General features: G+C 48.2%; 9 protein-coding genes across 9 annotated transcripts; 1 reads left to right on the top strand and 8 right to left on the bottom strand.

Annotated features, from left to right (window-relative positions):
* Positions 1 to 134: 134 nt before the first annotated feature.
* TREMEDRAFT_59274 (uncharacterized protein) lies at positions 135 to 1691 on the bottom strand (the record flags this gene model as incomplete). Its single annotated transcript, XM_007001533.1, has 5 exons — positions 135 to 398; positions 453 to 490; positions 557 to 671; positions 758 to 1578; positions 1610 to 1691. 5 exons carry the CDS (start codon positions 1689 to 1691, stop codon positions 135 to 137), a joined length of 1320 nt encoding a protein of 439 aa, XP_007001595.1.
* Positions 1692 to 2300: 609 nt separating this feature from the next.
* On the bottom strand, positions 2301 to 3140 carry TREMEDRAFT_59273 (uncharacterized protein; the record flags this gene model as incomplete). The annotated part of the gene is made up of 4 exons (XM_007001532.1): positions 2301 to 2403; positions 2511 to 2632; positions 2779 to 2884; positions 3028 to 3140. 4 exons carry the CDS (start codon positions 3138 to 3140, stop codon positions 2301 to 2303), a joined length of 444 nt encoding a protein of 147 aa, XP_007001594.1.
* A 918-nt stretch (positions 3141 to 4058) lies between these two features.
* TREMEDRAFT_59272 (uncharacterized protein) lies at positions 4059 to 9722 on the bottom strand (the record flags this gene model as incomplete). Its single annotated transcript, XM_007001531.1, has 13 exons — positions 4059 to 4759; positions 4889 to 5024; positions 5225 to 5464; positions 5506 to 5574; positions 5741 to 5886; positions 5936 to 6119; positions 6168 to 7097; positions 7145 to 7390; positions 7437 to 8039; positions 8109 to 8269; positions 8387 to 8647; positions 8768 to 9343; positions 9422 to 9722. 13 exons carry the CDS (start codon positions 9720 to 9722, stop codon positions 4059 to 4061), a joined length of 4554 nt encoding a protein of 1517 aa, XP_007001593.1.
* Positions 9723 to 10570: 848 nt separating this feature from the next.
* Positions 10571 to 11667, bottom strand: TREMEDRAFT_70899 (uncharacterized protein). The gene is made up of 10 exons (XM_007002005.1): positions 11627 to 11667; positions 11552 to 11577; positions 11488 to 11500; positions 11358 to 11443; positions 11129 to 11211; positions 11030 to 11056; positions 10963 to 10986; positions 10836 to 10917; positions 10777 to 10787; positions 10571 to 10734 (listed from the first exon to the last, which is right to left on the bottom strand). The coding sequence occupies exons 1-10, from the start codon at positions 11641 to 11643 to the stop codon at positions 10681 to 10683; spliced, it is 423 nt and encodes a 140-aa protein (XP_007002067.1). The 5' UTR covers positions 11644 to 11667; the 3' UTR covers positions 10571 to 10680.
* Positions 11668 to 11785: 118 nt separating this feature from the next.
* Positions 11786 to 13951, top strand: TREMEDRAFT_42185 (uncharacterized protein). The gene is made up of 4 exons (XM_007000941.1): positions 11786 to 11923; positions 12077 to 12364; positions 12691 to 13308; positions 13582 to 13951. Exons 1-4 carry the CDS (start codon positions 11880 to 11882, stop codon positions 13853 to 13855), a joined length of 1224 nt encoding a protein of 407 aa, XP_007001003.1. The 5' UTR covers positions 11786 to 11879; the 3' UTR covers positions 13856 to 13951.
* A 92-nt stretch (positions 13952 to 14043) lies between these two features.
* On the bottom strand, positions 14044 to 15240 carry TREMEDRAFT_37151 (uncharacterized protein). Its single transcript, XM_007000811.1, has 4 exons — positions 15195 to 15240; positions 14537 to 14891; positions 14163 to 14232; positions 14044 to 14116 (listed from the first exon to the last, which is right to left on the bottom strand). The coding sequence occupies exons 1-4, from the start codon at positions 15229 to 15231 to the stop codon at positions 14102 to 14104; spliced, it is 477 nt and encodes a 158-aa protein (XP_007000873.1). The 5' UTR covers positions 15232 to 15240; the 3' UTR covers positions 14044 to 14101.
* A 1281-nt stretch (positions 15241 to 16521) lies between these two features.
* On the bottom strand, positions 16522 to 17807 carry TREMEDRAFT_25513 (uncharacterized protein; the record flags this gene model as incomplete). The annotated part of the gene is made up of 9 exons (XM_007000574.1): positions 16522 to 16772; positions 16821 to 16970; positions 17013 to 17069; positions 17116 to 17200; positions 17248 to 17321; positions 17368 to 17433; positions 17484 to 17592; positions 17668 to 17729; positions 17777 to 17807. Coding segments are annotated over 9 exons (885 nt in total), but the record flags the coding sequence as incomplete, so codon positions are not given.
* A 3310-nt stretch (positions 17808 to 21117) lies between these two features.
* Positions 21118 to 21884, bottom strand: TREMEDRAFT_59268 (uncharacterized protein; the record flags this gene model as incomplete). The annotated part of the gene is made up of 4 exons (XM_007001530.1): positions 21118 to 21134; positions 21182 to 21329; positions 21404 to 21667; positions 21747 to 21884. 4 exons carry the CDS (start codon positions 21882 to 21884, stop codon positions 21118 to 21120), a joined length of 567 nt encoding a protein of 188 aa, XP_007001592.1.
* Positions 21885 to 23461: 1577 nt separating this feature from the next.
* On the bottom strand, positions 23462 to 25517 carry TREMEDRAFT_59267 (uncharacterized protein; the record flags this gene model as incomplete). The annotated part of the gene is made up of 7 exons (XM_007001529.1): positions 23462 to 23490; positions 23647 to 23809; positions 23950 to 24228; positions 24450 to 24583; positions 24707 to 24884; positions 24950 to 25192; positions 25353 to 25517. 7 exons carry the CDS (start codon positions 25515 to 25517, stop codon positions 23462 to 23464), a joined length of 1191 nt encoding a protein of 396 aa, XP_007001591.1.
* Between the last annotated feature and the right edge of the window lie 1617 nt (positions 25518 to 27134).

Below are 27134 nucleotides of genomic sequence, written 5' to 3'. Positions count from 1 at the left end.
ATCCGAATATATATCTTGAGAGAGAAGGGTGAGATCATGGGGTTTATTGGAATATTGCATACATACACATGGTGTCATCAAGCTAAAGCTACATAAGCTCTGTTTCAGATGATCTCGTAAACGAATATTTGTAACTACAAAATGATTCCCATCCCAGCTATACTGGCCAGGATGACCACAACTCCCACCAGTCCCTCCCGCCTGACAAGTTGAGGAGCAGAGCTAGAGCTCTTCGTAGTGGCCGCCATGGCCGCATCTGCTCTTGCAGGTGTCGACGAAGCGTTACTCGGAGATGAGATCGAGCTGGACAGTGAGGAGGTTGAGTTGGTGGAATTTGAATTTGACGTTTGGAATCCGAGTGCGGCTGATAGTGAAGAGGATGGACCTGGTACATTTGACTGATTCATCAGTCTGGTCATGGCAGAAATGGCGTAATGGCAAAATAGACTCACTAGATTGGGGAACTCAATTGTGCAATTATTGGTGAATGCTACAAATCAGCTTCATTCTACGTTTCCAGACAGAGGAGCAAGTTGAGGAAGATGGAGTGACATACCAGAATAAAACCTCATCTGTCCTGGTGCTGCACCAGCCGATTGCACACATTCACTACACGTTCTGGCACTCGCCAGGATGGAAGAAGTACATATACACGAATCGTCGCTGCATGACTACGTTTATCAGTACCAGTCATTTTCTCATAGCATGTTACGGTATGGAGAAGTGACAGGTGGAGGAGGAAGAGGTGAACACTCACCTTAGATTGACTTTGCCAAGGGTCACACGAACAGTTGGGAGGAATAGTAGAGTCAAAGAATGACATGGCAGCTTCCAAAGCCGAAGAATTTACATTGGTCGAAGTGACTAAGCTTGAAGTATCAGACGAGGAAGGGGAAAGTGATGAACTCGAAGAACTGGAAGACGTGAGGGAGCTAGTGGTAGAAGGTCCGACAGATTGGAATGTTGCTTCCACATCCAAGGCCACCGAACTAGAGCTCGAGTTCCCGGTCAAGTTACCCGCTGCCAAAATCGAGGGATCCTGGAATGCACTGGAAGATGCCGACATGGTAGAAGTGATGGTCATGAGACTGGTGCTGGGAGTGGAAGGTATCGCCAGATTGATTGGAGGACCTGTCGCACTTGATAGACTTGAGGAAGGGGCGTTAGTCGACATACTCGAATTGTTGACAACGCTCGAAACACCTCCAACTCCACTGGAACTACTCCCAGCCGACGAACCACTCGGATTACCAGCGTTGGAACTGGCACCGGGGAGTGAGACGGTCAAAGTTCCCGAAGGATTTGCTAATCCGCTGTCGACGCATGCTTGAAGATAATTATCGTATATGGTGATGGCATCTTTGGTATTGTCGCATTGTGTACAAACTTGGGCTGCGAGGCTGATAGCACAAGCGCACGTATCATCACCTGAGGAGCACGCAGTAAGGGTTTCGACGAGCACGGCACATCCACCTCCTGTATGAGTGCAATCATCCGGCGATTGAGCGAGTAGGGCAGTGACAAGTCCATAAGGGGAGGAAGCATTCGTACTGGTAGATCGTTGATCGACATATATCCCTCCGTGTTGTCTTTTCCCCAGGCTGCCGACCGGTTTCCCCCCCTGACGTTTTGACGAGGAAAAATCGCCGTCTTTGTGGACGTCGGAGGGGTGGTGATTGCGGATCTGCCATGGGGTGGCCCGTGGACCTCGCGGAAAAGGGGGAAGAGTAGGTGAGGGAAGAGAAGATGACTGTCGTTGTGGGAGAGAGAAGGCACCGATCACTGGGTCAGTCATCAATGCCCCCAAGAGGCAGAGGAGCAGGACCGGCCTGATCATCCTCCTCGATCGGTGGGCATATGTAAAAGTCTGTTCAGCAAGTAATGATTTCCGATCCTTGATTTTGACTCTTCGTGGGCGAGTAGTGTTATTCTTAGATTCTTGCTTAGCCGCCTGCAGCTTGAGTGAAATGACAAATCCGAATGTGTTGGTCGGGTAGCGATCGTACACCGAGTTACTAAGTAGACCAATCCTTTGAACTCTTCAAACGTCAAAGGCAGGGTGAAACGCTTAGGTGAGAGATTTTACGCGTCTCGAATGCGAGACACAAGGGAAAGTCCGGAGATGGTCGCATAATGGTTCCGACTAGTTGGCGTTTGTACTCCTTCTGACTTGACAAAGTGTCGCGGATGACAATCTTCCCTTGTGTCGAGTATTCTTTGTGTATCCCAACCGGTGACATACCCTCGACAAAGGTGAGGAGTGTCGTCGACGAATGGGTAGTGTGGGATGTGAACATTTATCATGGTACAAGCGACTTTTGTGATCCGTTTGAAAGAATGTCGGCCAAAGCTGTAGGAATGGGAGCTTTGGTGAGACGGTCATAGTCGTAGGCAACCATGGTACTCATAGTCAGTTTGGCGCAACCAACAGGTGAATGAAACTGACCCTTCAGCAGTTGCGGATAGTCGATTGTTTTTTTAGACTCCATAAGGTATGTGATAATTTAAACCTGGATTTCTCTAGGTCGACTTCATGAGGACGTGTGGCGATGTAGATTGTGTCGGGGTAAGTGATTGGGGCACGATAATGAACGGTGATATCACGTAGGATGAAACCGATCCCTTTCCCAAGCTCACAGTCAGCTTCGCATACTCTGTCGCGCTTGTCAGTCATAAATCTGAAAGTCAAAGGGGACCGAGTGTCATAAGCACTCTGAGTCCAATGGGTGCAAGAGACGGGAGAGGGTTTCTCATGGACAAGTAGACGGCCGTACTTACCAACATATTGTCCATCATACCGTCCGGAAGAGAAGTAGCAAGGGACTCGGAATAACGTATACGGGCAGATTCGAACCATCTGACAAAAGTGACATTATTGACGTGTCTCGTCGTTAGTATTACATGGTCATTGCATTTGACCTCCTAGATCCCAGCCCACCTAAACGGCCCCGTAACATTTTCGAAGATGTTAGAATGAAATGAATCGAATGTATACAACATGTATGGGGAAAATAATCGAAGACATACTGAAACATATCACAATCACCCCAAGCCACAGGCCATCTCAGCCTTCCCTCTTCTCCTCCCCCAAATCCATTCTTCAGGAAATACGTCCTAGCGTCTGATTCCGACTTGTCCATGTCATATACCCCGAATCTTGTTGCATGGTGGGCGACATCAGACCGCGAGGGTTTTTTAGGTCGGATGAAAGAAACAGATTCATCAAGTGAGGAAGTGAGATAGGGTGAGTGATTCTGGGGAATGTGCGAGACAAGACCAGGTGGAAGAAATGAAGTCGAATGATCGTCTTCGGTTGCTGGGCCTGTGCTACCTGGTGGAATGTGAAAATGAGAGGTTGGGTCTTTGAACTTTTCTAGGAGTTCCTAAATGGCATCAATCATTAATCCGGATAGCACCCATCATCGACGTGAAGACGCAAAGAGTGAAAAGTGAAAGGAAGGGAAGTGAGGGGGTGATATTGATATATAGAGACAAAATTGGTAGACGTTTATCGAGGTGAGATGCGATTACGGGCTAAGTGGGATTGAATTGGCATGAGGGGAGCAAGAGTGGAGATGGTAGAAAAGATGGGTTCTGAAAGTGCAGTATTAGAGGCGGGGGAACACATGGGACAGAGAGGGAGTAGTGTGGGGGAAGGAGTAACATCATTGGCGAGACTGACCTGTATGGATTTACCTGACATACTGGATGAAGTAGTGTTAAACAACCTTCTGCTCACTCGTCGACCGCTTTGTACACCACTGAAATACCCCTTGCCAGTAAGTGAAAATGTGAACATGAGTACTCTTTCGCATATGACGAGGAACAAGTGGAAAGAAGTGATCGAGAAAGTTAGTGATGACATCTTCGAGTGCATGTTAATCCGACTCTCCTCAATCACACCGAGTGCAAAAACTCACTCTCCGACTAAGAGGAGGCTTTCCTGAAGCCTTTTATGCTGAGTAAGGAACTCCAAACTGAACCATGAACCCAAGGACCCTTGAGGGACGTTGGATACCAAGTTAGATATGCATCATCTACCTCTCACACTCCCTTCTTCATCCACCCTTCCCTCTAACACTCCCCGCTCCATCTAAAAACATCCTACTCAATCTCATCCCATCTCTCCCTACAGTCCCCATAGTACTAACCTCTCTCCTCTCTCTTCTCCTAACTCCACCATGTATACTCCGTATCGCCTCATCAAATTCTCCTCGAGACATCGTACCTCTCACCGTACCTCTCGGTCCTGCTCTTGAGATACTCGCCCAAATGGCCGGAACGTTTTCCGTGGGTGGAACGAACAGTCCGGCCATTCCATCTGGTACTGGTCTCACCGTGACGTCACTCTTTGCCGTATTGGTCGCCGTGGCAGGAATGATGAGAGGGTTCTCTAAAGAGGAAACTATCGAATTGATGGAAACGTCGGTAACTCTGACTAAATGTCGAGTTATCTCGGTTGTTGCTTTTTGAAGGGAAGTGGAAAAGGCAGAAACTATACTGAAGATTGTCTCCGCCCCATCATCCTTCTCTCCGAAAAATGAAGCGAGGGATTTAAGTTCGTTTGACAGATCGGCTTGTAGACGAGTTATCCGAGTAACTTCGGGAGAAGCGAGGGCGAGAAATGGTTTTATGATTATCAGGAACTCATCTTCGGGTGGTAGATCTTTGAGAGATGATGAAGTGATCACTTCTTTCTTGGCAGATTCGAGGGAGGTGCGGAGGGTGGTGATCGCCGTGGAGATATCACCCAGAGATACTGCGTGTCAGTGGATACCATCCCTCTGAGAAGAGCTGGTAAGCGTTACTACCATGAAGGGACAGCTCGGATAGGATCTTAGAGAGTCAGGAAGAGGATGAAAAGGGAGGAAAATGGGGCGCAACTCACATCGTGAGGCAGCCTCGACTGAAGGCATTTCCTCATTGAACAACACCAATTTAGGGTCTGACTGCAACAGGACCCTCGACAGGTAATGTAACAAAGTTGGATATCCTGCACCTTTTGATGTCCGCATCTCTTTCAACTACCACATCAGCACTCTCGTCTTCTTCAGTCTCATAACTACAAGACATTCTCATGAACCATCTTTCGCATCGCTTATGTCCCATACAATCACAACTCTAAACGAGCATCTTAAGAATGCCGCGTTAAGAGAGAAAATCAGAAGATGTGAACGATGAGCCAAAGCAGTGCCAGTTATGTGATTGAAACGTCAACACTCACCTTCAGTAAAGCATCCAGTTGAAAACCCGCCGCGTTCCCTCGAAAGCTAGAACCATTCAAGGCGTTCCCAAGTGTCAAAACAGCTCTCAATACCTCTTTAAACCTCCCACTCGACCTGAGCTCTATAGCGGCAGAGCGCATCAGCCCAAGATCGGGAAGAACCTCCGCATTGAGAATCTCGAACCGACGACGGAATACCATGGTTTCTAGACGGCTCTTGAGCCGAGGGATGGACATGATCTGACTGTCAGCTTGGCACAGATCGACAAGCCAGAGCTTACCTCGCGAAAGAAAAGCTCGGGCTTGGCAAGTTTGGTCGTGTCCCCTTCGAACGTCCGTAGTCTCTCCGTCTGGATGTCAGCTGTCTGTCCTCATAAGTGAAAGCTGACGGATGGAATTTGGACTAAGAGAAGAGATTATGGAATGAAAGGACCTCTCAAAGCAAAAAGAGGTTTGACTGATGAGGAAGTGGGAAGATGAACAGGAATAAGATAGCAGAGCATGTGAAAAACGTACTTCTTCGGCAGTAGGTAACATTCTACTGATACTTGCTAAATCGTCCACTTCCAAAACCTCATCGTCCATTTCCAGGATAGCTCGGCGGATCCTCGTTGGCGACAGCTTCAGTCGAGCAAGCATTATACCAACATTATTAGACCTTGCTTGAACATTCAGCTACAAATCACAGACGTACAGTATAGTGCGACTTACTGATGTCCAGAAGACTAATCGACGTGGGTGCTTTTTGATTTGTCGCGCCTTTAACCTTCTGTACTGAAGTCTCGACAGCGAAGACTTCTTGGAGATCCGACAGATCGAGATCGGGAGCATTACCAAGAGAATTGAAGATGGTGTCTTTCACCAAGTATTGGGGCATTTTCGACCAAAAGAAAGGCTACAGGTCAATACTCTGTTCTTGGGCTATGCGAGAGAAGATACACACCTTCAATTTGGGTCCAGTCGGTTTGGGAGTTTTGTATGCGAATTTGGCAGGAATTTGAGGGACTGGTGGTATACCTGGGGGAGGTGGAGGTGGTGGAGGGGCTGAGCCGGGACCAGGAGGTGGAGGAGGAGGAGGAGGCGGAGGCGGAGGTGGAGGCGGAGCGCCAGGTGGCGATGAAGATGAAAATGGTAACGAAGGCGGAGGTGGGGGAGGTGGTGGTGGTGGCGGCGGTATGCCAAATGAATGGGATGGTGGAGCGCCAGATGCTGTGAACGGTGGGGGAGGTGGTGGCGGTGGCGGCGGAGGAGGGGGGCCAGGACCCGAGCTCATCATAGACAGCAGTGGTGGCATGGGTGGAGGTGGGGGTGGGGGTGGTGGTATCAGAGTAGTATCGGACATTGAGGAAAGTTTTGTTGGCATGGGCGGAGGCGGTGGAGGAGGGGGGTGGAAGTCTCGTGAGGATGATCCTATCTGGCCGAACGTTGACGGCATAGGAGGAGCGGGAGGTGGTGGTGGATGTGCGAAAGCAGATCTTCCTGGAGATGTAGTGGATGGGAACGATCCCGTCAGAGAAGGTAATGGCGAGGGCGGCGGGGGAGATGTGATAATCATCACCGGCGTCTCCAATGATGTTGAGGAATATTGACCATCCGACTTCATCAATGGCCTTTGTCCAGTTTCTCTCGCTCTCAATTCTTGTATCTCAGCTCGGAGAGAAGTGATAGTTTCCTCTTGTCGAACAAAACTGGCGATTGCTTCACTAGCGATAACTTGAGCATCCGCCGATGTCCCTTTGTGATGTTTCCCAGGGGACTGGGTGATTGCTTCAGAGGTAGACGAAGATAATCGAGAGTGAACTGCTTCCAAAGCTCGTTCAAGATAATCAACATCTTTTCTAGCTTGAATGAGGGAGTCTGTAGTGTCCGACAACTATCTGTCAGTATAGACTTCTTGATCACCCCCTAGGAGCAGCTGACCTGATTTTTGAGTTCGGAGACTTCTTCGGTAAGCGAAGCAAGTCGTAATTTTTCTCTCTCCCTCACGGCCTGTTCCGCCTCTGTTGATGGATGATCGACCGTATCGGAGGACCGAAGTCGGCTTATCTCTTTCTCCTGTTGAATAAGTCTCTGCACTAACCCAGTCTCTTCTTTTCCATCTTGAATGGAATGCAAAATGTTCAATTCAGCAGTTTGTTCTTCGACAATACCTTGAAAATGCTTTTTCTACTTCACATTAGCTGGATATATGTAATGAGAGATGATCCCTGACCTCTGTTTGAAGTTCATTCACCCTTCTTTGAAGAATTTCCACTTCATCAACAAAAGAAGCGATCATGGAATCTTCGCTGACGGATTCCGGTAAACCTTCAGCGGCTGAAAGTTGTACAGCTTTCAATTCCATCATATCCTCATCTCTGTCTTCGTAATACAACACGACTAGCCTGTCGAAAGAATCCGGCGGGTTCTGTCTTTCCAACACCTCCAACGCGTGCACCAAACCTCTTCGGTGTAGCTCGCCACGCAGTTCACATCGTTCTTCGAGATCTTCGGAGGAGCTGGTGAGGGCATTGAGAAATCCTTGGACACTGCTACGCCATTCCCAGATCTCAGAAGGGTTCGGAGTCGATGAGCCGGATGCAGGGGGCTCGATGAATTGCGAGATGAGGTAGTCGAATCGGTGAGTCTCTCCGATGGTGACGCGCAGGTCGGAAATGGAGGTGAGAACAAGAGGGAGGCCTTCAATGGGTGAGAGGACGCAAAGAGCTGCAAGTAGGTCGAGGGCTTGGCAACGGAGCTTGAGTGAAGGGGCAAGGAGGATCGCAGAGATGTCATTGACCAATATCGGTCTGTCGAGTACGCCCGAAAAACCAGACTGCGTCATCAGCTCATAGTCAGGAGAGTAAGCGAGGTGGGTATGGGTGATGGACAATAAATGACTCACATTGGTGTTCATCAATATCCGTAGACACTTGATGACTTCCCATGCTACTTGCTCGTACATATCCCCAACTTCATGTGCCTTTTTGCTCACCTTGGACATATCGGAATGAAGAGAATCAAGACCACGTAGCTCTACAAATTCGCTGATCCACTCAGTTGAAGCTGTCGAGAGTGTTGTTCGCAGCGATATAAGATGTTTGAGTTGACTTGAAGGCTTCTTTGAGTTGTTGAGATCTGCAATGAACGCTGCTGCGCTCCCTTCCTCTGGCTTCGACCCACCTGTCCACCATCCCCACAACCCCCCTGTGATTTGTCTAGAGATGGGTTGAGGGTCTGTAGACTTGATACTCTCTGCTCGGTTTGTACCTTCTGCATTTGCAGCAGAATTCGAGTCGGTTGATCCACCGGTCCAACTGCTCAAACTCGAAAGGGATAATTTCTTCGCCCAACTATGAGCGGGTCGATTGCTGATACTGCCTGAAGGAGTCGCTCCACTGCCGGTGATCTGGGGTAAGAGCTTGGAAAGACCGGCCGAGGTACCTGCGGAGAGAGAGATAAAGCTTAAGGGTCGGAAAGAGGGACTGACAGGAGAAGGAGAAGTGGGTGAAGGGATGAAGGGGGAATTGGAAGGTGAGGTCGTCATTTCTTCGACGAACTGACCTGATGGTGAAGTGACAGAAAGAGGGGCAAGAGCAGAAGCTTTCAGGGTGTCATCTTTCTCCTCTTCATCCCCAGCGATTTCATCTTCAGTAGAGTCCTTGATGATCCGCTTCGATGGAGTTTTCTCAAACAGCCATTCTTCGTCCATCTTGATATTGATGACGCTGCTCTTTTGTCTCAGTGCCTTCAGATATCGCATTAGGTTGGTGGTGTGTTCAAGTATCAAGAGTTTATGGTTCACAATGACAGTGACACGCCATCGGATGTCCTCCCCTGCGACCATACCAAGAGCTCCGATAGACCGAGAACCTGACCGACCTCTGTTCTGGTTGTTCTTCTTGTTCTCTGACGGTGCGAGGAGATCCGTGGTGGATTTCGGAAGTCCAAGCTCATTACTAAGCCCCTGTAGTAGAACGGCCATGCTATCCGAGGGGTTGAGAGGGACAGAGGTGAGGATAGGTGTTGAGGTCGTGGACGTGGGCGGAGTCACAGAGATGCGTATGAGAGGTGAGCCAGGTCTATGAAGTGTGTAAGATGTGATCATGTCAGAGAGAACGTCGAGTGCTTTGAGAAGAGCTGTTACATGAGCAGAGGCACTGGCAGTACTGTCGGAATGTAGACTGGGATAGGACTGATGAAGGGAATACTACTGACGATCACGATATTCATTTATTTCTCTTTCAGTCCACCACTTGACATCTTTCATATCCCGGACTTCTCTCAATGCCCAGTCATCTGTCGCCTCCCCATCCCAGTCCTCTGACGTGCTATTCTCATCTTTCCATGTCCTTCCGAGCTGATGAGAGGCAAGGTTCCGACATTGATCGATCGCCTCGGCTGAGGTCGTTCCTCGGGCAATATCCAGTGAAATGACATGAGATGGTGAAGTGGGGAGTGTCACCTGTAATTTCATCTGCTCTTGACCCAGTCTCGAACGGAGCAAAGCCCCTGACATGATGATAGAGAAAGAGAAGGGAGCATTAGTAGTGGCAGGGCAAGAACATGGACGATGAGTGGCAAGACGATGGAGTGATGATCAAAGCGAAGTGAGTGATCATGAGTGAGTACAGTATGTACAACCTCGACGCTCGGACCTCCCTCTGCAAACGTCACCTCATCCTTGCACTCCTCGAAACTGACCATCGTCTTTTCCTTTTCAGCAGTAATGAGTTGGACCATAGAGAGGGCACAGTTGACCATGCAGTGAGGCAATGTGAAGAAGATGTCTCAGGCGGTAAGTAGAGAAGCAGAGATCTCTACTCGTTGACGACCAAAGTGCAGGAAAGGTCTTAATTACGCCTTTTCAAACGTTTTTGGACTTAATTACACCCATCTCAAAAAAAAGGACTTAATTACACCACCCTCCCTGGACCCCCAATGCATGCTTTGCATGCATTAAAAACACTCTCCTCCACCCCTAACCACCTAACCCCCTAACCCCCTAACTTCCCCTAACCCCCTAACGTCGTTATGTATGGTCAATACCCCCCCTAACTTGGTGCCCATAGTCCACCCTAACTGGGGGGCAGTAAAAAGGACCCTTCCTCCAGCCAAAAGACGTAGTTAAGACCCAGATCTCGGAAAAGGCGTATTTAAGTCCAAAAACGTTCCGAAAAGCGTAATTAAGACCTTTCCTCGACCAAAGTGCAAGCACCGTCACTAGTCGCTCGAGGTTCAGGGTCCAAGAGATCAAGTTGCAACGGGCCCCGCAATTGCCTTGACAAGTCCTCTCTACGACTGCATGCTGCGATAGAGGCAGAACAGCTACGAGTAGAAAGCTGCTAATTGTTGAGCCGTTCAAGTAACAAGCAGATCGACTCAGCCCGACTGAGTGTATGATGCATCTCGCAACTGTACTGTACTGAACTGAACTGAACTAAACTGAACTGAGTTTATCCCATTCGATGATCACTTCACAGCTTCGACTTGATCTCCTCGTAAGAAGCTTTGATATCGTCTTGGGAGAGCTACACATCAGCTGATCTTCACAAGGCCGGGTGTTAACCTACCTCCTTCTGAGCTGGCAAATGTCAGTCTAAACACCCATCAGCAATACAAAAGTACTCACTCGGCCAACCAATCACTAAACCAGCTTCCGAACTTGATCCTTGAGGTTTGGGAATCACATGGAAATGAACATGATCTACGACCTATCTGGTCAGCTTTGTTCATCGAAATGAGGGAAAAAAGCTTACTTGGTGAGCTGGTCTACCGTTGTTCTATTGATAAGCTTCGATCACAGACGTAGACATGGCAACTTACTTGAAGGATATTGTAGTCTGTCGAACCCTGCTATATCACCAATCATTCTTTTCGCATGATAATAAGATAACGCATGAGGAGTAGTTCATTCGAACGTACCGTCGCTTTGGCAAGTTTCTTGCATGTGGGAAGAATATCGACCATTTGGTCATCTGGAAGATCGGTGAGTTTTTCAGCGTGGTCTATAAGTTCAGATTTACTTCACTTTTTATGACTGTATCCCATGCCGGTAAACAAATTGAGGATATTTGCGAGGTTGAGAGGAGATTCTCGACTATCCCATAGGACCCGGTGGCCGGTGGGGGAACGCAGGGAAATGTGAACTCACATTTGGGTATGACAAGACAATGTCCTCTTGCAATGGGACCGATATCCATGAAAGCGTAAACGGTCTCTGTTTCCAACAGTTTCATCCTAGTCAATAAGTCATGGCTAGTATGCTTTGGAGAATGACGGACGAAGGTATTTCTCCTAAATGTCAGTTTCATAGTTTCAAGTAGGATTGATGGAAGGGGATCGTACCTTTGATAATTTTACAGAATATGCAACTGTCTGTGAGTTTTTATGCTATCGTATCATACCAGAAAAGTGACATACGAAGCGAGAGAAGTCATCTTGGGTTTTCTCTGGCCTTCAAGATCGAGTGGAATGCAAAGGAAGGAAGGTAAGTGGTGGAATGTCAGGTGTAAGCGAGCTCGGGCGAACGACCTCCACTTTACCATTCCGTTCCGTTCACTCCTTCCGTTTCGACTTCTTACTTCGGTCTGCAATGATGACTTGAAGGATACTTGGATAGAGCAGGTCAGAGCTCAGTATTCATAAAAGATTAGTCTGCAATCTACCATCGACAATGTGCATAGTCTTCTACACCCTCTCACAGCCAGGTTACAAATTGTGAGTACAGTATGTTCCTGATAACACCTCCCCCTCCCCCCTCCTCAAGTTTCTCTTACACCTTCTGAACATCTGCTCAGTTCATCGATAGACATGAAGTCGATTCAGAGGGATATCATGTGGTTTTTATAAAGATTCCTGACTCATGGGCAGAATACTAGCTTCGAACCGAGATGAATACCTTTCCCGACCTGCTCTCCCGGCTCATTGGCATAATTTCCCTTCGTTGCCCATATCCACCAATGGGAGATCAAAGGATGTCCCACCTGATATCGATCCCGACTCGAATGATACGTACAATCATTTAAATGGTTTAGCTGATTCTACAAGACATGAAGAGGAGGATGAAGATGAAGCTTGGGTTTTGAGTGGATTAGATTTAGGTAACACGGTCGGTGGGACTTGGTTAGGAATGACAAAAGATCTTCGGATAGGTGTTATGTGGGTCTTTCTTACCTCCTTCTACTTCACATTCACGTCGTTTTTGAGCTCTCATATCTTCATATCCGAAATCACTTTGGAAGAAATGTATTGAAAAATCTCATAGCTTTCACCTTTTCACCTTTTCACCTTTTCACCTTTTTGCCTGTAACCCACTCTTCGGAACTAGCTTACGTTGGTCCTACGGTGGCCAATGATGTTGATCGCGTGGATGAATCATGTGATCAGGATAAAACGAAAGAATAAAAGTGACTCGTACTACATAACTATCAGACTGGAGATGTCGAAGAAAAGAAGAAATTAAGACTTGAGGTCTAACGACACAGAACAAACGTCCGTCAACCTGGTCTTAACCCATCACCACCATCAAGAGGTACACTCCTTAAAGATTTCTTATCACCTTCTCCTCATTCAGCTGAAAAAGTACATGATTATCTGAAAAGTCATGTGGACACAGTGGGGGAATACGAAGGTTTCAATTTACTTCTTTTCCGGTTACATCCACCTCAAACCTCAAATCCTACTCAAACCTTACAATTTGCTTCAAATACACCTATTCTTTCAAACATCCCTTCTTCTCCCGCTATCCCATCCGTGGCAAGCTTACAGCTCGATGTCGACATCTCCCACTCTTCTGAGGGTGAGAAAGAAAAAGAAAGAATATCTTTAGAGGATAGATGGGAAACACCAGAAATAGGTTATCTATCTAATAGACCTAAACCAATATACGTCGATCTATCTTTACCTTCTTCCCCAATCATCGAAAACACAGATAAAAAGATTGAGATAAAAACCATTTGTCATGGTCTTTCCAATAGTCCTTTGAAAGAACCATGGCCAAAAGTCATTTTTGGGGAAGAACGGATGGCTCAAAGTCTCACACAATGGGAAGAAAATGAGGAAGATGAAGATAAGTTGATAGAACGTATGTTTGATATCCTCAGGTGAGTATATGACTCTTTTCCTCTTTCAACTTTGTCATTTGGACCTACCATCTCATGTCATCTGCGCCGAGACCAACTTAGCTCCCATTTTTTCTGTCAGCACACCGCTTTCTCGTCATTGCGATCCAGAGTCAGATGATCAAGAGGCTATGTCTTTCATTGTACTTGCGCGCGATCGCGGCATGATCGACGTAACAGAGATAGAGAGAGCTTCGCGCCTTGGGATGCTATTGAATCGAGGGGAATAACAAAGAACGACTACTGAACCCACAGCGACTCGAAACCCATCAACACCCTCGTCGACGCAAAGAGCAGTACCACCATCCCAGCTCTTAAACTCGGACCAAATCCGTTGCTACCGCCCAAACAGGGAGAAGGAAGGTGGTACGGTACTCGACTCAGCACTGTCATCCTCGTACGAGACGACGCCACGGTCGTCTTTGTCGAGAGGGATGTTAGTATGTTGAGTGAGGATGGAAGGGAAGCTATCAAGGGGAAAGGAGAGAGAAGGTTCGAGTTTGTAGCGCATTCAGAAGCAACTTCGTGAAATTGCTCGACGAATCTGAAAGGGAGGGGATTCCGAGATCGTTGTCAGAGTAGATGAATGTCAATCTCGACTCAGTTGTATGCATGTATGACCTTGCCCGAGATGACCAAACAAGCGTTGAGCTGGATGGACCGAAGCAATACTCTGAATGGCGAGCCAGGTTAGTGAGTACGTGCGAGGTTTAGGGTGATCGCGGTGCTATCCATGCATACAGCGCCATGTACATGAGTGCGTGAAGGGAATGAATCAGATGAAGCCGATCTGATCCGTCAGACGCGACACATGTATCCTAAAGATGATTGCTTACCTTGTTGGCAACCTCCAAAGCATCGTGGTCGGCTGTCAAGCGCACGTACGCCTTCTTCAATCCGTCTGGTCTGAGGGGTCAGCAAACTGTCCGGCTGAATTGGCATCTTCTTGACCCAGAATGAAGGCGGAGGTTTCTCCCTTCCACTCCACATTTTTTTCCCATCATCCCCGTCGATTTCAAAAAGTAACATTTCCTGAAATATCTATCACACAACCACTCTGCCCACCCTATCTTCGCTCCACGATCAATCTCGACTCGTCTCCGTCAAGAAAAATTCCGAAGGCGAAAGGGTGTACGACACCCCATCATGAGACGAGCACAAAGTTCAAGAGTGAAGGGTTCAGGAGGAAAAATAAAAACGATATACTCACCGAATAAGCGTGTTTACCTTCGCAGCCTCAACATCGTACAGCTTCTTGACAGCATCCTTGATCTGACGTTTGTTCGCTTTAAGATCAACGATAAAAACCAAAGTGTTATGATCCTCAATCTTCTTCATTGCACTCTCCGTGTTGAGAGGATGACGGATGGTTCGGAATTGGTCCATACGCGGAAGGTGTGGTACGCTCTTTCTTGGGTAACGAGGATTACGAGGTAAACGGAGGGTTTTAGGTCTGTGGAATGTGACCGAGTATCGAACTTTTCTAGATTTGTGTGATTGAGTACCTTTCAAAGCTGCTTTCTTGGCAGCTTTAGCTTTAGTCTCGGCCGTTGAGGATTTGGCGGCTGTTTGGCGTGATAAAGAAGGGAATTCATGGGAGGTTAGGAAAGAAGAGTGAAGAGAAGCAGAAGATTGATTGAAGAAGAGGTCATGTCAGCGGATTTTCCCTGTATTGATATGTCCACCTATTCTCCCTCATCCCTACACCAAGCCTTGCAGGTAATTCACAGAGGTTGATTGTGGTGTAGAGATTCGATGATGATATGTGTGCCCACAAGTTGAGAGAAGTGGTTGATTGCGAGATATATTCAGATTTGAGGACAGAAGTGAGGTTACGGAATGGAAGTTGGTAGATATATGCAACTCACCCTTGCCGCCTTTCGAGACCTTGGGCTTTTCAGACATGATGAATACTATCTCCTATCAGCTTGACGTCTTCAGCGATGATACACCACTTACAAGTTTGACGGATGAAAGACGTCTATAAGCCTTGCTGGGAAGGACGCAGTGAAGGCCGGCGATAAGCGGAGTTATGCTGCATGCATCAAATGTGGCATTTTCCAATCATTGCACTGCTTAACTCCGACAGGACCGTCCACGTTGAAAGTGATGAGCATCGCACAATTCCATGAGGGGTATCAGATTACAGACTCTAACCCTGTCGTCTTTTTATGAGAAAGGGTATATAGTCTACAAGTGTTTCGTCCCCTCCTGTACCAAACCTCTCTTTCCGATTAACCAATGACCCAGAGGCGTCGGCTATCACGCCGCTTCACAAGTAGTAGCCCCAATGTACCAACATACCTCGTTCCAACGTTCACGATGAATGGATGTGTCATATACATCTCTGCTCCCTCCCCCCCCCTGACGTCGAATAATCCATCGATTGGGCACGCTCGACTATAGCTTTATCGGACTCTCACTGGTATCCATCAAACCCTCCACCTTTGCCACTTCAGGATAAGCGTCTCCTGCTGGCTTCGTCTCGTGTTGCGTCATATCCCCATTCAACTTGTCGCCGACGTTCTGGACTTGAGGTGAGCCGATCGAGGTGAATGTCGGGGGCAACGGTGAAGAGGGTCGCTCCTTGAATTGTGAGCTTATGGGAGGAGGTAGTCCTGGAGGGACTGGAGGACCAGAGGGTGCAGGAGCAGCAGTGGTGGTGATATCGGAGTCTGCGTCAGACATGACGGAATCTCCGTCCTCGTCGACGATTAATGGTATATGTGTCGCTTTTGTGTCCGAGCTCCGAGGTTCTTCCGAATCCTGTGGGTCAATCAATATGAGGGACGAGCTAGGGATTGACGAGACATACCAGATTGTCCGTCACGTCCTTGGGCGCAATGGGACCGGAGAAAGCCTTGTCATCCATGTACACGTCATCCTGATCGTCGTCACTCTTTCCAAACAAACCTCTCAAGACGGATGGGGTGTTTGATTTGTAGGCATTCAGTTCGTCTGGTGTGATGATATGCAAGCCGTCGTCGTCATCATCGTCTTCATCCTCGTCATCCTGGGCTGGATCAAAAGGAACGACCTTCCCACTGAGTATTTGGGCTAGATTCGCGAGACCGCTCGTGCCGGCCATGCGAAAGCCACCTCCGGTGATTGCTGCAGTCCGCGCTGGACCAAACACATCAGGGACAAATTCAGGAGTTTCTCGACCCACTAACACGTTAGGTACATACATGCTAGCTAGATAAGGAACTCACCCCTATCCTCCACGCGCTTCTTCACCCAAGCCTGCCATTCATCCGGTGTCCGACCGTTCAATAATGCTACAATGACCACGGTCATGTTGTCACATCCCAATCCTGCACTCTCCGAACTCGTCGCCAAACATTTTGTCATCAGATCCTCGCATATCTTGCCCAAATCATCGCCGTTGGCTACACCTCGACGGATGAAGTCGATCACTTGTTGTGATGTCAGACAGTCCCAAATACCTGAGGATGAGCCGAACCTCAAAATGCAGTCGAGTGGGGTGGACTGACCATCACATGCAAATACAATGAATTCCTCCTCGCCATCTATGTTATGTGTTGTAATCTCTGGATCGCATGTGACGATCTGCTTTTCAGGTTCCAGGGAGTAATTCTGTTTGAATTCAAAATCGCCGATAGCCCTAGACAAGGCTAGATTTCCTGGAGATTGAGCTAAACACGTTGATCACTAGAGATACTTACCATTCACACGTCCAAACTCTACAAATCCTCCTGCCGATGTTATTCGAGCAGTTTCGCCTAGACGCTTTCAGCTCAAGCGGAACTGTTTTGACGAAGGACTCACCAGCATTTGTTGGTTTATGATCATGAGAGAGATCTTTTGCGATCCCTTTGTATCCAAGAACAGAACGTGAATCGCCAGCATTCGCCTCCGCGTCAGCACTCGAGAAGAGACATTTCAGTAACGACTAACCACTATGATCCGCCCATCAGTCGTCACTAGTCCCACCACTGCTGTACATCCCGAGGGGTCATTAAAAAAGTTTGGGTCTCGATGTCAGTTTAATGGCTGAGCAGTTCGTTACTGATGGCTCACCTGCTCTTAAATCCCGATCCGTCTTCATGAACACTTCTTTTAACGCAACCTCATAATCGCCATTTTCTATGGTTGTCAACATGATAGAACAAGATGTGATTCAGAAAGAGACGCACTATACGCTTCCAATCCAGCTAATCGTGTGTGAAATGTCGTTCCAGTGAATTTGGCTACGGTCGACCCGCCATGACCATCAAATACTCCTAGTAAAGCAGGTCCTTCGCTCTCGACCGAATCGTTAGTTACCGTTGATCCGGCAGGTTGGATGGGTATGTCGTTGATGCCCCCTTCTGGTTGAACAGGAGGTGCTCCGCCGTCGGCGGGGGGTAGATATAAATGAACAGAATGAGAATCTTCCATACCTACGACATTAGTCGCCTTCATGATAGGAGAGGAAGATGTGACGCACTGATCCGCCATCCTTGCATGTCCGAAAGTCCTACCCAAAACTTTTTTCCCCGTCTGACCGTGGTGGTGTGCTTCTCGGTCACTGTATGGATGATGACATGTGGCGGTGCAGATCGACGGTGAGGAGGGAGATGATGTCGTGTGAGGTGCCAAAGGAGTTGGAATTTGATTTAGATGGTGAGTTGAGTGGACACAAGAGCAGGATCGTGTCAGCTTGGCAGTGAGTGAATCATGGTCAATGAGACGTACCTGGCTCTGATAGTGTTTGACCCTACAACAGTCAGCAGTGACATGAGGAAAAGGCAGAGAAGAAAATGGTGAAGAAGGCCGAGTCAACGCGAGCTTGAGTCTACATGTTTGATCCCCATCCATGTTTCACCAGCATGCATAGGGATCAAGATGGAAGCGATCGGGCATGAGACCTCATATGATATAGATACTGGATGATAGAAGAGGGACGTACCATGATGCGAAGAGATGAAAGAGGAAAGAAAAGAAGGAGAAGTGGAGACCGGGTAAAAAGATTTTTCTGCGGCTTATCAAAGTATAAGTACCCGACTCGTCACGTCGTCCGTTCAAAAAACCCAATGTACGAGGGATGTAGAGATGGAGCAGGAACTGCAAGGGACAGATATGCTGACAAGGTGGATAGTAGCGAGAGTGAGTCAAGTGATGCAAGTGAGGTGTGTGGTGTGTGGTGTGAGATATCAAGTTGTATGAGACAAAGTGAAAAGAGGTTGAGTAGAAGCGAGCTAGAGTAGGGGGAGAGGGGGGGAGAGGGAGCGCCACGCGCAATGACCGTCGCCACCCAAAAGCTCCGACTGCTACTTAAGTTAGTACGGGAAAAGAGCGTCATCGACAACAGCTGTTGACTTTTCACTACTACTAATCATCACTCATCACTGACTCTCTGCATGCACATGTTCTAGACCCAGTTATAACAGCGAGCTACGTGTGATACCCCGCCATCACCAGATCGTACGACCAAATCTTTTCAGCAAACGTATCCATTGTATACATGACCTTGTATGCGTGCCGCAAATCGCGAGACGGGAGCTTAAAGTCCAAGAAGCGCTGGTCAAGTCAACCAAGTCATCTCTCAAAACGATGCAACGAGACGACTCACCGAGGACGAGTCCCAAGCCGAGGCCGTTGAGGAGGCCCACAACATCCCCGAGAACGGTTTGAAGAAGCTGGCCAACGACGATAAGCACGCCGTCCACGACCAATCCGACCGTGGTGAGAAGCGACACGATGAGGATGGTGAGCTGCGCGACGAGAGCGCTCTGAGAGGTCAGTTTTAAACTCATACCATGTAATCGTATCAATCTGGGAAAGCAAGTTGTGATAGCCAGTGTCAGGGTATTGTGACGGACGAAGAGTAGAGGACGATAAATCAAGTGAACAACTCACCAGTGCACCGATCGGTTTGCAAACGGTGAGAACCCCGACAATCTGGACGATGATGTCAACGACCAACTGAGCAACAACGGTAACCTCTTCGGTCGAGATGGCGATGGACTTGATGACGGCGATCGTCTCGGTGCAACTGGTGATAATGATGTTGATGTTGGTCGTGATAACCGTAACATCGGTCGTGGTCTTGATCACGTCACAAGCCGGCGCCTGATGGTCAACTTGATTTCTGCAGCGCGATGGAATGCTCTGTTAGGACCACATGGGTCAAGGGAGGAGACAGTGGACGACGGAATATCGGAAGAGGATGAGGGAGATATGGGAAAGATTTGGACTGGCCGGAAGATTTGTGAGTTATTGGTCCGAGAGCATCAAGAGGAGACGAGTGAAGGCTCACGATTTGGGTCTTGCAAGTGGTAAGACAGTCTGCTACCGTCTGTCCACGTACGGCGAGACCCTTGTTGTCTACCTTGGCGACTGGAGAGGCGAACCCAAGAAGGGGCAAGGCGAAAAGAGCAAGACGAGTGAAGATCATCGTGACGACTGGGAGTTTATTGGCTAGAGGACTTGGGAAGAATAATTGAAGTGAGAGAAGTAAGTTGGATTGGAGTTGTTGAGAATGAAGAATATCGACGGTTCAAGTTGGTTTTTATAGCTTTTTTCTCCCTCCCTCGACTTCCATTCCTCCTCACCCCTCAATCCTCGGTCCAACATTACCGGGTTGGCGTATGGGTCGAAAAGGCGGATCTGGACCGTTCCGACTCATTGGGGCAATATCAGATGGGGAGTGGATGGTTTTGGGGTCAAGGGAAGGAGGTGGGGGATCAAGCAAGAGGTGAGGATCACGAGGAGTAGGATGAATGAGGTGGGGGATCAAGGAAGGGGGGATGGTAAAATAAGAGGGCGGAGGATCAAGGAAGAGGATGGGGAGTCTGAAGGATGTGAGTAGTCAGTCGGAGGGGGATGAAGTAGGAATTAGAGGAAGAAAGACAAACGCCCAAATCTTGTTCAAACGTGCGATTGATTCGGGGCGTGTTGGAATCAATTCGGGTGAGTTCATGATTGAGTTTTTACTTTTAGAGGAACAAGGGTCAGACGTCAGTAATCAATGATCCTTTCCTATTCGTAAAATCACTTTCCGAAAGAGAAACTTTACTACCCATCCTCCATATACTCACACCATTCTTCTTGGCATGTCAGTAGGATAATAGTGACGAAACAGTGAAAAACAGACGTCAAGTTGTGAGGATGTCTCAAAAAGTTGGGCAATTTTTCTTTCTTATTGATAGATGATTCGGTAAAGAGTTCCAAAAGCGATCATTTGTCGAAAGGAGAATACGACTTTTTTCCCTGCCCTTCGAGGGTCAAAACATGTCCCTGAGCAAGTCCCGACTCTCGGCGATGTCTATGTCGATGATCGGATCTGCTACCGTATCCCGCCCTTACCGCCCTAGAGATTCGGTTAAAGAAAGGTAGCACTGAAGTTATGCTCGAGATGTGGCTATGTTCCGGTGGATGTTGTGGGGGACGGGAGTCATCTGGTCCGGACCCTTCCGCCAAGGCAAACCTCAACCGGTACTGTACTCATCTCGTCCACTACGTGGAGCAAGTTACGCTAACCGTTGGTCCGCACTTATCGTCTCATATATTACGCCTGGATGTTACTCGTTTGAAAACTTGGCACTTTGGCATGCACTCTTCGAAGCGGAGAAAAGTTCGAACGAACAGGGTCTTCGGCGGATATTTCGCGAGAGATGTTGCCAAAAGTTTACTGACTTTGCATAAGCATGTCCTTGATGAAACAGATATAACAGCTCGCTACAGATATTTTCCACCTTTCTTCGATACCTTTTCCAAGTCCTTCCACCGGTTCTCTTGAAACATTATACACAAACCTTGTATGTCACTTTGCGTGAACGCGAAAGCTTAAAGCCCAAGAAGACCTGTATCGATTAGTCAACATCCGACACGATATATCAAGACAACTGACCGGCGAGGAGACCAAATTGGAGCGAGGTAAGCAATCCCGATAAACCCGAGAGCAAACCAGACACAACCTGTACGACCCCGACGAGAACGAGATCAACACCTTTGAGAAGGGTGACTAAACCGGTTTGGATGCTAGCGACGAGGGAGCCCTGGAGATCATCAGCCTTCACTTCTATCTGCAAAGTGTCCTATGAATGAAGATGGGGACAAGTGGATGACTCACGAGTAAAGGGAATTGGTCAAGGATCGGAAGAAGCTGTTCGACGAATTGAAGGACCTTGGTGATGATAGCAGCCAAAACTGTACCGGCTTCTTGAAGATCGTCCCTCTTCTCGAAATCACCCATCAAAGCGCGTTTAGCGGTAGAGGTAGAAACGGCAGTGGTCGCTTGGCTAAGAGCGCTGACGATGGCAGTGAGAGCAGTGGAGATTTGGTCGACGTTGACGTTGTTGGTGTCGATCGTACCGACTTGGCTGATGATGTTGTCCTGAATGTCAGTACTGCAATTGTTTGTTTCATACTTTACTCAATCTCCTAACCCAAAGAGCGACTGAAGCTTGACTTACAATATTGACATTGAGACCGTTCAGTACATCAATAGTTGTATCACCACGTTTGGAAAGAGCCTTGTCATCTTCCTTTACAACTGGCGAGGCAAGTCCAAGGATTGGAAGAGCGAAAAGAGCAAGACGAGTGAAGATCATATTGAAATAGTTAGAGTAATGAAGTCTTAAGTCTACTGATAGAGTGGGAAGTATTGAGATTGTTGAGGATGATGAACTTGCAAAGAATCTCAGAGAGAGGTTTTTATACCTTTTCCTTCACACTTCCTACTGGGAAAATCACTGGTCATACATATCACGCGATTCCAAGTGTACTTGATGTCGATGACGATATTGAACGTATTAGGGTGGAGGGACTATGACGAGGGGGGCGATGAGTTTCAAGGATGTCCCCAAATTCATTTCTTGAGTGAATCAAAGACTAGTTCGAGGGTTGTATGACACGGTGGAGGATGATTGATATTGAGGAACGAAGGCACAAAGTCAGTGAAAAAGTAAGGTGTTTCAATTTACTCCAACGGCAGGGTAGGTTAGGGTGGAAGCCACAAAATGGATGCTCATTTCCATACGAGTGCATGTTAAGATGAGATCAGATGGACTTTGAGGGTTCGGCGAGATGAGTTGGAGCTTTCACCGATCATTTTTGTCAGTTGGGGATAAATGACATCTCTCATTCCTTTCGGGGCCAAGACGTCTTCGTGCTCGGGCGGTCCCGAATTCTGATGTTGTGTGAGTGGGTTGGATGATCATGTGTATTTTACCATGTCCGACTTCTGTACTCACTCTGTCGGATCCACGAAAGAAATAAGTGGAAAAACAAGTCCCAGTGGAGTTTGTTGTTCATTGTCCTCACACATCGTTGACTTGTAGACGTTGTCCTGTGAGAGTGGGCGGTTTGGACGCTTCAGAAGCGATTCAGTTCAAATAGGAACAAAACCGATAGCGGTAACTTGGCAACGGTAGATGACAAAGGTACCATCATCCTCGTGCGGCTAGTGAGGCTTTCTTGATGTAAGAAGGAACAAGATACTAATGGTACGTCATTCTTGATCCTTGCCCACACCACGGTCTCTACGAATACAGTACTGTTTGACCGTGCTCGTACTTGTGGCATATTGATGTCATTACTCGTCATTTCACTTTCCTCAGCGGGGAGGTGGAGGTACGTTAGGTTTCGACAGCCTTTCAGGGTGATCTCGAGACCCTGCTCGTACATACGAATCACTCGGAGTACGAGTAATGGTCTAGAAGTTCATATGACTCGTATGGCGGAATCGAGGAAGGGAGTATGTATGTCTATTGTATGAGGTGGTTATTTTGAGAATGTGGGTGATCTTTCCGTGCGATGGATCAATGGAATTAAGCCGTGGTCCTTCGTTCGTCATATGTTGCATCATGCATGTGATCATTGCCTACACCAGGTCACACCACTTCGAGTCAATGACGGGTCATCGATGTGGTCAATGGTCCAGGTGGTGTAAAGGGGATCAGTGAAGATGACATGAGAGAAGATCTACACACATAACAGTAGATGGTCAGAGCATGAAAGATGATTGCAACACAAGGGATAAGTGTACAGATGAGGAAAAAGCAACGAAAAGAATCCATCGACCACTTGAACCCCACTTTATACATACATGCGTTCGCAATAGATTCCTTAGACGAATGAAACTGTACACAACCTTGTTGAGATAGTCGAATTATCACTGTTGCTCGATTCACACCGAGAAACTACCGGCGAGCACGTCTGACATATCAGTCAAGAGGACTTTATACGTCCATGATAGTCATCCCCTTATCATTGGTCCTGAGCCTCTGAGGGATCCAGCAGAGGTGGGAGCTATGTAGGGATAAAAGTGAACACAGGAAGTGAACACAGGAATGAGAAGAGCTACCTACTCACCGGAAGTGAGGGTGAAGCCATTGTTCGCGAGAAGTTGAGCTCCTGGGTTGCCCAAAGCGGCAACAATGAGGGGAAGCGATCCTGGTACTACGGTGGTCACTGCATAGACGAATGTGGCCGTGGCAGCGTCAAGGGGTGCGACGATAGCCAACTGAGCGACACCCTAGACCACAGTCAGCTTCGTGGTTCCAATCATAAACGCCCTCTTTCGTGGAGTCAAGCGCCAGAGTGGAAGCAGGAGCATTGAAGAATCATCGGGCACCACGAGCAGGGGTGACAAACAGTGAAGATGAAAAGACTCACTGCGACACCACCAACGACGGGACCAATCACAGGGAGCGAGTTAAGGAAGTTGAGGAAAGCAGTGCGAAGAGCCGTAGTGACAGTGACAATTGCGATGATGTCGTTCTTCACTGCTTGAGCGAGCGTATTCAGCGTCGCTTGGGAGTATGTGCCGGTCTGGACACCCAGGTTGATGATGGTGTTGGCAGTCGAACCGATTGCAGCGGCAACGGTGAGTACGGCATTGACAACGGCTACGCCGCCGTTCAGACTGGATACAGTGACGGCGTTGACGACGTTCTGTCCGTCAGTATTACTGTGAGTACCTCAATGGGGAGATTTCAGGCAATCAATGGGGCGAAACATCATCGTAACGTTTATACGAAGAGCAGCGAGCCCGGAAGGGACAAAGGGGAGGGAGAGCAAAGTTAAAAAAGGTTAAACATGCAGGAGAGCAATCATGCTAACTGATAGAGGAACGTGATCAAGGCAAAAAAGACTAAATGAGCAAATTAACTCACAACAATGGAGTTGACGGGGCCCAGAACGTTGGTGAGAGTTACTGACACTGTAGCACGAGTGTCAAGCTTGATGAGACTGGTCAAGTCACGTCTAGGAGGAGTAACACTGGGGTTCAAAGGGAGACCTAAGGCAACTGTACTGATCAGTGATCAATCCCAAGGCATACGACAGGATCCTTCACGATCCAAAGACACTTTTGTACGACGGTCAAGGGAAAAGAAGGCATCAAGAAGCTGAGCATTGAGCAATGACGTACGATTGAGATCCCTGCCACCAGGGAGTAAGTCAAGTATACCAGGGAATTCCCAAGGGAGGAAAGAAACAGCCCGAGAAACGACGATAGATCCGGCGCCTCCCAAATCTCCAATGAAAGTAACTAGGTTCACATTGAGGCTTGACAAGATATCACGAACTTCATCCAGCGTGGGCGATCCCTGGCGTTCAGCACTGTCAGCTGAGAGAAAGAGGCTAGGTTGGATGAAAGTGACAATAAACTCACAGGACTTGATACACCATTCCCGTTGAGAGCGGCCGCAAAAGCCGTTTGTTCGACATCGGTGATAGCAGTGAGAAAACCTTCAATGGCAACGGCCAGGGCGTCCGCTTGGGAATCGGGAAGGTCACTGAGTGAGCTGGGATTGAGAGAAGCATATATCGCTACCAGCCGGGTTACAGCGTTGGCCACATCGGTGGCACTGTCAAAGATGTCGGTCGTGCCACTCAAGGCGTTGTCGGCAGCGGTCTCCAATTCAGCTTCACCATTATACATGTGGAAGTTTTCAAGGATGGTCCCCCAAATTGTCGGGTGATCTCGCTTTGAGATAATTTTCCGGGACCAGAAAGCTCTTTGATAGCTTACCCGATCTGCCGAGGTGGAACGATATGAGAAGCAAGGAACTCACGGTGATGTCATTCAGTGAACCAATGAGTATATTGACGGGGTCCACTGGCAAAGTCTGACGTTCTTTGATCTGAAAGAGGTCCCTCTCCTTAGGAATGCTCGAGAGTAGGGGTGAGGCGAGACCGAAGATGGGAAGAGCCACCACGGCCAGACGAGCGAAAAGCATGTTGACGGGATATACCGACCTGTCAGAGTTCGAAAGTTGTCAAAGTGAATATGGAAGAAGAGGTTGATGAGAGGAAAACTGACCTGTTCAAAGTGGGTTTTATACAATTTCCCTCTCGGTCCAGATAAGAGAGAATGGGGAGAAACCGGGTCGGCATTTGCTTCACTACCGGCGCGACATTCAAGATGATCTGTTAATCCGTCAATCCGTGAACTTGTACTCGTCGGATCGTCTGGTACGAGTGGCGTTATCGGTCCGACCGTAGCTGAGAACGATGATCTTGCGATCGAATAGCACGCCATATGACCTGAGAAAGGGCCAATGTTCGATGGACGCGGTCGAGGATGAGTGATCGAAAGACCAAGGGGATATTGGAGGCATGCCGCAGTGAGACATCGAGCGAATGAGATGAGTCTTCTGCGAGGGAGGTTTTTCCACTATCCAAGACATGACGAGACGGCTGGAACCGTCGCAGTAACGAGAAGCGAAGCATCTTTCAGATTTCTAACCGCCGTCCGCGTTCAGGCTTGACGAGTCAGAGCGTCAGCGATCAGCGAGCAGGCTGCTAACTATTGGCTTACTGGCCTATTGCGCGAGATTGTTGGTCAGCACGATAAGTCACATTGGTTCGGTCAGCATACGAGTACTCGATGGAAGCAAGCCGACACAGATCGAGCGACTGGCGTCTAGCGTAGCTAGCGTCTAGTGACTAGTGGCTGGTGGTAGAAGGAACAAGATGGAAGGTGGATCGTCGGTCAGCCACGAACAGAGCTGTGGGGAACCGTGAGTTGTTGATTCGCGTCCATTCGAATGTGGATCGACATTGAGAAGGTACCGGGATTTGATGTATGTAGTCGATCCACGTTCGACATGACTGCGACTTGCTCATTTGCCATTTCTCGAACAAAAGCTCGAGGCTTGTGCGGTATGACGAAAGTGAAGTTCGATTGAGCATGACATGGCGTCTTAAGGTCGTCTCGTCAATCCATCAGTCACTGGTACTAGCACTAGCGGCATGGCGGTATCCTCATGGCTCATGAACATCTTTGAGGTCAGATGTTTATTTTCAAGGTAAGGAAATACGCACGGTAAGTGGTCAGACACAAGAATCATTGCTCCCGTCTCGTAAGCGACAGCTGACGATAGATGACCCCACTTCAGACCCCACATAGGGTCAACCCCTTCCCTCCCTCCCTCCCCCCACTTCCACCGGAAGAACAAGCACGTTTGGAAAGAGACGCGCTGTACGCCCTAAACTCTGTATCCCATCCTCCCCTTGCTTGGCACCTTACGCCCATGCCTGCCCTGTCAGTCGGTACCTCGAAGATGTGTTCCGAGATGATCCCCAGTAGGATGGTAGATTGGCGGATGGGCAGATTGGTAGATCGGCGAGGTGACAGACACGGGAAGGAACTGAAGTGGGTAGAACAAGTGTATGTACGTCGTTATGGGAAGATTTGCATTCCCATTGGAAGCTGACATCGGATACGGTCTAGATGGAACTACGAGAATACTTCCACCCTCGCTTGGCCTCCCATCACTTTTACTCTAAACCGCCGGTTGCTATGCTGTTGTGTCGGCCGACTAGTTGTTCGGGATAAGAGTTAATTCGAAAAC

The sequence above is a fragment of the Tremella mesenterica genome (genome assembly GCF_000271645.1).
Source record: "Tremella mesenterica DSM 1558 unplaced genomic scaffold TREMEscaffold_1, whole genome shotgun sequence".
In the NCBI taxonomy this organism is placed as follows: Eukaryota; Fungi; Basidiomycota; class Tremellomycetes; order Tremellales; family Tremellaceae; genus Tremella; species Tremella mesenterica.
This window is presented reverse-complemented; position numbering and strand designations above follow the sequence as displayed.